Source organism: Cibotium barometz, chromosome 12 (genome assembly GCF_041138505.1).
Source record: "Cibotium barometz isolate CiBa-2024 chromosome 12, ASM4113850v1, whole genome shotgun sequence".
Lineage (NCBI taxonomy): Eukaryota > Viridiplantae > Streptophyta > Polypodiopsida > Cyatheales > Cibotiaceae > Cibotium > Cibotium barometz.
In genome coordinates this window covers 44,117,907-44,127,969 of record NC_141057.1, presented here as the reverse complement: position 1 = coordinate 44,127,969, position 10,063 = coordinate 44,117,907, and the positions used below count along the sequence as shown (strand labels likewise).

Below are 10,063 nucleotides of genomic sequence, written 5' to 3'. Positions count from 1 at the left end.
AACGGGGTTTGTAACAAAGAATTTATTAAAAAAGGAAGTTTATGTCGATAATAGTCATTAATTAATAGTAGTTTTGAGAACAATTTGAAATGGACAGCCCGAGCGGAAAAGCCAACTATTACTTTTTTTTTAAAGCTGACGAGAAAAGCGATCCGAAATAGTTTATAATTCAGAAATCAGAGATTTGGATGATGGTACCATAAGCCCTCCTTATTAAAACCTTCGAGAATCACTTGCACCGCTTGAGGAGGGCTCCTTCGATTGTGACCCCCGGCCCGAACGCGACAGCGATACCCCATTCGCAGCTGTCCTGGCTATCTGCGGGCGAGTCCGCCCTTCGAAGCTCGTCCAGCACGAACAACACCGTCGATGCAGATATGTTGCCATAGTGCTTCAGAATGTGGCGGCTCGCCGCCAGCTTCTCCGGTTGCAGCTGCAGCGCCTCCTCCACCGCGTTCAGGATGGCCGGCCCTCCTGAGTGTACCGCCCAGAAGATGTCGTTGAAATCCGGCTTGCTCGGCGCATTGTCCAGCGCCGTCCTACAGAATGATCCCACATGCTTGGACACCAAGCTGGGCAGGGTCCTGTCCAGGTAGAACTGCAGGCCCTCCAGCTTCAAGGTGCCCTCTATGATCTTCTCCGAATCAGGCGCCAGAACCTCCCCTACCCAGTCGATTTCATACAGCGGGCGCTCGATCCTGGGCTGAGGTTGGGCCCCCACGATCACGCCGGACGCACCGTCGCCAAACAGGGCGGTGCCCACGAGATCGTATGGGAACTTCTCGTTCGGGGCTCGGAAAGTGGGAGCTGCAAGCTCGCTGCAGCAGATCAGAATGCGAGAGGATGGGTTGTTCTCAGCCAGATCTTTGGCAACGCGCAGAGCAGTGACCCCCGCATAGCATCCCAGCATGTACAGCATCACTCTGTTCACGTCGGGCCTCAGACCCAGCGACTTGGTCAGCATCACATCCGCCCCTGGAATGGCCACCCCTGTGAGAGTGGCTACCACCAGGTGGGTGATTTCAGACGCAGGGCGGCCCCATTCGTTGATGGCCTGGACGGCCGCCTCGTGAGCGAGCTTGGGTACCTCCTGGGCAAAGATGGCGTTCCTCTGCTCCAAACTGGGCTCCCCAGGAGTGTAGAACTCGGGATGCTCCTTCAAAAACTCCTCTGTGAGGATGGAGTACCTGTTCTGGATACCAGAGCGATCACCTGCAAAATCGAAACATGAAGAAGAATGAGGGACCAAAATTGAAGGAGGTCAAAAGAGGCTAGTAGCACCGTAAGGTAAGAAGGCAGCAAGCACACAAGCAGATCCCTCCTATAGGAATGGCAGCACGCACACGCACACACAAAGATGACTTACAGATGCGCTGCATCTTCTGCTTGAGCTCCACCTTGTCGCTGCAGTTGGTGACGTTGAAGTACCAGTCGGTGTATGTGGCCTGGTCGATCTGGTTGGGCGGGGTGGCGCGGCCCATGGCTAGGACGCAGGCGCGGGACTTCTCGGGCGGAGGGAATTCGTTGGGCGGGCGCTGGGATTCGGCAGCGGCGCCCGTGAGGCGGGGAGAAGGGGGCTCTACCCAGGTCGGGCCCTGGGGCAGGGGCACTCGGGGGGATGGCTGCTCGATCCAGGTCGGACAGGAAGGGCGGGGGGTGCCTGGGACGGACTCAGCGGGAACCCACTCGCGCCTCCCCTGGGCGGCAACCTCCACCTCCAGAAACATCTTGGCTGGCTGACTTAGAGCTGAACAACAAATCAAACACAGAGAGACCTAGGAAGCACTCTCGCTACTCAAAGCAACACGAGAGAGAACAACTAATCAAGCACAGGGAGACCTAGAAAGCGTCTACTGTTGAAGTGCAAGGCGACGTGTTTTGCATATATAGGCCGGACGCTTCGACTCAGTCAACTCATGAATTTGCATATATGAGTCCGCGTCAGTGGTTACGTTAAACCTTACAATTTTTTTTTTTTGGGGCTTGCAATCTTCCCATCAAAACTTACGTAGTACATTTGACTTGGTCTTTCAACTTGCAACAAGACATAGAGGCTCTTCACATGGTGCAATGCCTCTCGTTGGCACCTCATGTAGAAAACACAGAGTTGTGCGCATACGAGTAGAATCTATTGTATATTCATTGATGATTGCTCGATTACATAGATGTGCCCATGACGGTTGATAACGGTTGTGCATGACGGTTGATAACGGTTGTGCCGATTGGCATCACACCGTAAGTGTGTGTAAATCATTAAGACTTTGCGTCTTAATTCCTACACTCCCCCTTAAGACGAAAAGTCTTATGAGTAATAGAGTGAGGATGCTTGACTGTTATTGTGCAAAGAAAAATAAGAGATGCATCCCCTTTTGTGATGCTTCGCAAAGTTATTCTATATGCTATAATGTATATACAAATATGCAATGCAAATCTATCCAGGATCCAGTTGAGCATGGATTATTAGCAGCATAATCAATTTTGTGTTTAGTTTTCTTATGATGACTCCGGTATCGTCCAATATTTTCAATTCTAGAGCTTGAATCCACTTTCTCCCCCTCAAGCGAAAGAAATGGACAGAGTTATGTTTCCCAGAGTCAAATTTAGCCAACTTTGGTTGAGCAACATTCTTTGCATATGAACAATCATCTGCAATATGCAAGATCATGCTCCCTATCTGCAGCAACGATAGCATCAACTTTAGCATCTGCATGATTACATCCTTTGCAAATTGATTGTCTCCTGAAGATTGAGTGTGATAGCTGATGTTGTCCACAACTGAATCCGCCACCACAAAATTATCGTTGTCAAGATGCATGGCTTTGATGCTTTGATATTCATCTGAGTCTGCTTCACGATAATGGATCCCTTTGTCAGCTCTGCATGCCGCCTGCTCATCACCTGTAACATCTTCAATTTTGTTGATGCTGTCTTCAGAATCTGCATCTCGTTCTCTGCCAAGATGTTCTTCATGCGAATCATATCCTTGGGTTTGGTGTCCTTTGCTGCATGCGATGGTCACTGGTTCTTTTGCTTTTTGGAATTGCTCCAAATCAAGGCTTTTGTGGAATTTCTCCCCAGGATGAAACTGAGTGCCGATGGTAAGACACAAATGTAGGGAAGTCTTTCTTTTCACCTTCCAATAGGGCCTTTTCATCTTCTGCAACAGGATTATGAGGGGGAAGGCGTGCACTCCTTCGACATCATTAGTATATTCAAAAGGCATGGATGAAAATTGAAATTGTTTACCAGGATTGCCATGGTGTGGCTTGGATTCGTTTCGTGGTTTCCCTTCTATGAGTTTTTGGAGGTCTCCTCTGCATGTATCTCCTTTTGTGGGTTTGTGGGGGTCTTCAAGCCCGTCTTTGCCATTTTTTGGCAGGGGTTCTTCTCCTACTTTTGGCCGGAGAGTGCCTTCTTCGCCATCCTTGTGGATGATCAGGGACTGCACGCCCTGCTTTTCTCCCATTTGGGGCTGGAGTGAGCCTATTTCTGGGTCTTCTTGCCCATTTCTTCCACTATTTGAGGGCTGGTGTCCTGCACCTATTAATGCTCCTCTGGCCGGGATCTCGCCTTGTTTTTCTCCTCTTTCTATGGGCGGGAGGTTGCCTCTCTGCAGGACTGCGTTATCTGCATTTGCTCCTTCATTGAGGAGAATCAACAGGCCATGCCTGTGGCAAAAGCGTGGCTGGTTTGGGCCCCAGCTGGCCTTTGATACCATGTAGAAAACACAGAGTTGTGCGCATACGAGTAGAATCTATTGTATATTCATTGATGATTGCTCGATTACATAGATGTGCCCATGACGGTTGATAACGGTTGTGCATGACGGTTGATAACGGTTGTGCCGATTGGCATCACACCGTAAGTGTGTGTAAATCATTAAGACTTTGCGTCTTAATTCCTACACCTCATGGCCCATAAATTTGTTCACACATCTTTTTGAAAGCCATGTGTAGCCTCCAACTTATTGACAACTAGTTTTACACACCCCCCCTTCGACAAGCTACACATCATTGTCATGCATCTCCAATGGTCCATCCCCTTCATCGCTGAGGGCAAAGCAAGGTTCCAGGTGTGTTCGGCCTATGGTCGTTGTATGCCCCGAGCAAAATGCATGTAGGAATGAAGCTTGGATTCCACCTTAACACAAATAGCAACATATATTGTCTCCAATGGAATCCACCATTGATTGTGGGAATGAGGAAACTAATAATCCAACCAATGGGGCAAATTTCACATCTTCACATTTATTGCAAGAACAAGCAAAAGAAGTAATGGATAACCAGCAAGAGAAGTAATGAATTATCATGCTTCTCAACGGGAGGGGAACCGAAGGGCAACAAGGATGGAAAGCATGCATTATGTGACAAATTCGAAAATGGAGGTGTTGGTGTCTGAAGCAAAGCTCGAGCTTGATGAATTGAAAGAAACTTCCAATTCGCTTGCCAAAAAAGAAGGTGAGATGGGAAGTCTCCAAGACATGCTCAAATTTTGGAGTTGAACGAACTTCGGGCGGAATTTGAATATAGGGTTCCCTCAAGGCATAGCTCATATGGGCAAATGAATAGAAATGAGCAAAATGCCAAGAGATTGCCAAGGTAGTTTGAGAAGCACATGTGGGATATTGTGGAGGTCCTACATGGCAATTTTGATTGACACCTCCAAGGAAAAGTCCGTCCGTCTGTAGTCGATTCCGTCCGCCGTCGTCCGTCGACCTGCCGCCGTTTTTGTGGCTCTGGTTCTGTTGGCTGTCGCCTGTAGGCCTTGTGGCTAAGGCACAAGCTTTTGCTTATGATATCCCTTATACAACAGCAAGCAACAAGCAACGCGGCTTCGTCTTTCTTGTGACACTGCTGCAGTTGACGTCGCTTACACCATCGCCGTCGTCAACAAGGTGCTAGCCAAGCTTCTCTCGCAACCCTGCAGCACCACACGCAGGCAGCCGACACCACTACCTAATCTCTCTAGCGCAAGCCGACCCTACACCACTAGAGTAGTCCACGCCATCGTCTGTCGTAGCCTCCGTCAGGAGCAGAGAATACTATCTTTCAAAGGTTGTTCACATGTAGAGTTTCGCAGCAACAAATCTCTATTTTCGGTGGACTATTTCTTGAAGCTCTAGGCCCTATTTTTGAAGCTGTTGCTCTTCACGGCTTCTGTCTTCATTGACTTCGATATTCATACGACTAGGGGGCTCACTTATCCCTTCTCTTTTATATTTTTCGTCGTTTTGGTGCTTCTTGCATATTAATTAAAAATGGATTCTGATCATTCTGCCCCACCATCACCGGAGTCCATCCCTCTTCGTCAACAAATGCATGATTTGCGAAAAAAATGATTTTATTTATGAATGATATCCGTACCATGAGAAGAGCTCTAGTCATAATGTGGTTAGTTTTCAACTTGTCAAAAAGTTAAAGTTTCTCACCATATCAATATACAGTTGGGATAGCAGATGACAAAGGAACTAAGGTTTGGGATCAACAAGTTGTAAGCACCATTCAATCCTACTTTGAGGAGCTCAACTTTGATATTACTCGACTAGCACATTTTGATGTGGTGCTAGGGAAAGAATGGCATGCATGGAAGAAGCCTCTTATTAACTTTGCACTACAAACAAGGTTGAAGCTCCGCAAGTAGAGAAATTATTTATTACCAATGTATTTAGATTACATGGCTTACCAGAATCTATTGTGTTGAATAGAGATCTGTAGTTTACATGTAATTTTTAGCAACATGTTTATAGTAAACTTGGCACACAACCCTTGATGAGTAACAATGAACATCCATAGATTGATGGTCATACTGAGAGAGTCAAACAAGTTATGTTGAGAGCTTATGTCAAAGAACGACAGAGCGATTATGATTTGCCTTTATCGAAGTTTGCGTATAATTCACGCAAGCATTCCTCTACAAAATTTTCTCCATTTGAATTGAATTGCGGGTGTAATCTATTGATGCTAGGTACAATTGCGGGTGTAATCCATTGATGCTAGGTACAATTGCGGGTGTAATCCATTGATGCTAGATACAATTGGATTACCTCAGAAGACACCCAGTGCAGCTAAATTTCTGTCTCAGACACAATTAAATTTAGCTAGAGCTCGAGATTATATCTATCGGGCTATGGATCGAGCAATTAAATATGCTAATCCTAAAAGGATAGCTCATTCTTTTAAAGAAGGGGAGAAAGTGTTTCTATTTATTCCTCGAAGAACTGAGACGCTTCGTGCGTGAACTTGATCAAGAACATCATAGACCAAAATAGATCCTGGAACAAAGAGAAAGACGATTGCAAAATCGTACTCTTCCTTGTAAAATGGAAAGGACATCCTTTAACAAATGCAACTTGGGAAACAGAATTTCAGTTTCGAAAGTGTTATTCTTAGTTTGTCATCGAGGACGATGATTCCTAAAAGGGGGAAAGAATGTTACGATCCTTACACGTAGCAACACGTGGTAACATGTGGGACTTACATGTGGCAACATGAGGGATCCGTACACACTATCACATGGGATCTACATGCCAATAATGCGTGGGACACGTGGATGTTATATGGAAAAACCAAATTATGGTGGCATACTATTGCACATCATCGCTTATAATAATAAGTGTGAATGGGTAACGTTCATGGGTGACGGTTGTAGGCCAAAGACCCAGTGATGTGTAGCATGGGGTACCAGCGGGACACAAAGGACACGTGAGTATGGTGTGTGGCCGGTAAGGTCACATTGGACGCACGGGTTCACTATTATATATAATGGTTGGGTGGTTAAACATGGTATGCCAAGCTAGGTTTATTTTGGCTATTCTTGAGTTCTTCTTCTTCTCTCTCACTTTTTTTGCATGAGGCTAGAAACAGAGACCTTGGTTTCCTAGCATGGAGTTCTTACATACATGGCCTCATATTCACAAGTGTCTAACCACCCACCAGGGACCCAAAAGCTAGCTAAGCTTATATGTAGGCTATGTATATACAAATTCCATCTTAGCTTTCCGTAGGCTTATCCAGACCCCATAATCAAATATCATTAAGCACATGGCACGATTATAAATGGTAGAAAGAAATGATGATGATGGTACAGACGCACATTAGAAGTAATGTAAACCACATCCCCCTCACTATTTTAGATTCTATCATCAAAATCAGTGAAATATAGTAGGGAGAATTGGCAAAAGGACTTAACGGAATTTAAGAAGGTTATCTCAACCATGTTATCAAAGCTCCAATAAAACAACCCCTTGCAACCACTGTACTCATGTTATCAAAGCTCCAATAAAACAACCCTTGCAACCACTGTACTCATGTTGTCAAAGCTCCAACAACAACCCCTTGTAACCACTCCACTCATGTTATCAAAACAACCCCTTGTAACCACTCATGTTATTAAAACAACCCCTTGCAACCATTGCACTCATGTCATCAAAACAACCCCTTGCAACCACTGTACTCATGTTGTCAAAGCTCCAACAACAACCCCTTGTAACCACTCCACTCATGTTATCAAAACAACCCCTTGTAACCACTCATGTTATTAAAACAACCCCTTGCAACCATTGCACTCATGTCATCAAAACAACCCCTTGTAACCACTACACTCATGTTGTCAAAGCTCCAACAACAGCCCCTTATAACCACTGCACTCATGTTGGAGAGCACTCAAGTATCTACCTTCCTAAGCCCACAAACTGGTATGTAAAAATCTTTGCATGACCAAGTAAAAATCTAGAGAGATAAAAGAATTCTAGAGAGATAAATTTGAGTTTTTAGTATAGCAAGTTTACAATAGCACAAGAGGTGACTAAGTCAGAGATTACAAGTTTACTCTATAAGTGTAAAAGTTTTTATAAGCACTATTTGGTAAGTTGCTATAAGGTAATCATGTCTATCAGTCTATCCCAGATTGTGAGAACAAGACCAACTTTCAAGCATGAAAGTTTATGGATGAAAAACTACCTCATGGGAAAAGGATATTACGAGTTTGTTTCAGTAGGTGGAGCTAGAGCTTCTAGAAGAAAATGCCACCCCTCAAGAACACAGGTGGCATGAGAAAGCCAACAACATGCTGCTGTGTAGGATGCTATGATTAATCATATAATATAGGATAGAATGACACTTGAGTTATCAAGCTTCTCAGCCACAATCTGAGTTATCCCATCATTCGACATCTTGCCAAACACACAATTTTACCAGAAACTGCACTCTGGTTTTTCTGCACAAACTGCTGTATTTTCTGCACAGCGGTACTGTAGTACTCTCAAATGTCACAGCCAGTGACTTCAATGTGCATACATACACCCAATGGAAACTGTAGACCTCTTTGCAGCACCCACAGTGTCTGCACAGTCAATCTGTCTTCCTGCAGTTCTTAAAACAGAGTTCTGCAGAGAATCGATGACTTACCTGCAGTGCTCGAAATCGCCTGCTTTCTGAAAAACGGAGGTCTAGACGCACCCAAAACGCGTTTCCGGCCTGAAAATTGTAGTCCAATAGGACTGTATAGTTGCCCTATAGCTTTACTCCCACGAAGAAAGCTCCTCAATCAGAGACCGTTTGTCGGTGCCTCCCGTAGAGCTCCCGACAAGGGTGTAGTCACTAACACAATAGGGAAGAGTAGTTGAAGCTCTTACCCTCGTACCGCTTCCTGTGGTTCTCTTGCTTGCAGCTCAGCCCTTAGCACGAACCAGGCTCTGATACCATGAAAAGATGCAGGGGGGAAGAGAGCTTGAGCTCTTGCAAGCACACACACACACTCACAAAACCCTAATAGAGAACACATAAGGTGAGAGGCTGAAAATCTTCTTCTTCTCTACTCAACACTCAACACACCATATATAAGAATAAGAGTACTCATAATATGAAAGGTACTCAACCAATACACACGGGTTCTCTATAGTGTGAAAATCTTCTTCTTCTCTACTCAACACTCAACACACCATATATAAGAATAAGAGTACTCATAATATGAAAGGTACTCAACCAATACACATGGGTTCTCTATAGTGTGAACCCGACTAAATGAGCTGGCGCTATAACTATGCCAGTCTCTAGAAAGGCTGTCACACAGCCTGTCATCCCACTGGCCGCATATCACCCAAGATCTCACCAACCTGTCCAGTGGTGTAAGTGTGGGGCCTATCCCCCAGGCGGGTCATCAGTGTCCACCACCTCACTAGACGAGCTCGATATCTCAACACTCCCCCTCGAGCTCAACTCCATCTCATGTACTCCAAGCGAAGCCCTGAATTTACGGAGCTTCTCTGTACCCAATGCTTTGGTGAAGATGTCAGCTACCTGATCCTCTGTGCTGACATAAACAAGGTCAAGATCTCCTGCCAAGACCTTCTCTCTGACGAAGTGGTAGTGGGCCTCTATGTGCTTCGTACGAGCATGAAAGACTGGGTTCCTGGCCAACTGTATACTGCTAATGTTGTCACAGAAAATGACAACTTGTCTATCCACTGATAGACCCAAATCTCCAAGTAGCTTCCTCAACCAAGCTACCTCACATGCTGCCATAGCAGCTCCTCTGTACTCGGCCTCTGTACTCGATAGAGCAACCGTAGGCTGCTTCTTGCTGCTCCAAGTCACAGCAGCACTCCCCAAAGAAAACATGAAGCCACTGGTAGATCTTCTATCTGACCAGCCCAATCAGCATCTGTGTACCCATGTACACATATCTCTGTCCCAGTCTCATAGAATAGTCCACAATGCAAAGTAGACTTCACATACCTCAGTATGAGTCTCACTGCATCCAAATGCGGTTTCCGTGGAACCTGCATAAACTGACTCACCAACCCAATAGCATAGCTCAAATCTGGTCTGGTGATCGTCATGTAGATCAAACTTCCTACTATGCTCCTGTACATAGTAGGATCCTCCAAGATCTCTCCTGAATCTGCACTCAACTTGCCATTCTGATCCAATGGCACAGAAATAGGCTTACAGCCTGTCATACCATACTTGGACAACATGTCCAAGCCATACTGTCTCTGCAGTAATCCAATACCATGTGGTGACCTAATCACCTCAATGCCCAAGAAATATCTGAGCTCCCCCAG

General features: G+C 45.5%; 1 protein-coding gene across 1 annotated transcript; it reads right to left on the bottom strand.

Annotated features, from left to right (window-relative positions):
- LOC147633457 (3-oxoglutarate synthase-like) lies at positions 1-1,873 on the bottom strand. The gene is made up of 2 exons (XM_086806534.1): positions 1,367-1,873; positions 1-1,212 (listed from the first exon to the last, which is right to left on the bottom strand). The coding sequence occupies exons 1-2, from the start codon at positions 1,725-1,727 to the stop codon at positions 230-232; spliced, it is 1,344 nt and encodes a 447-aa protein (XP_086662660.1). The 5' UTR covers positions 1,728-1,873; the 3' UTR covers positions 1-229.
- Positions 1,874-10,063: the final 8,190 nt, after the last annotated feature.

Coding starts and splice junctions, on each gene's coding strand:
- LOC147633457 (XM_086806534.1), bottom strand. CDS start 1,727: ATGTTTCTGGAGGTGGAGGTTGCCGCCCAGGGGAGGCGCGAGTGGGTT. Junction 1,213..1,366: donor GCAGAAGATGCAGCGCATCT/GTAAGTCATCTT, acceptor TCGATTTTGCAG/GTGATCGCTCTGGTATCCAG.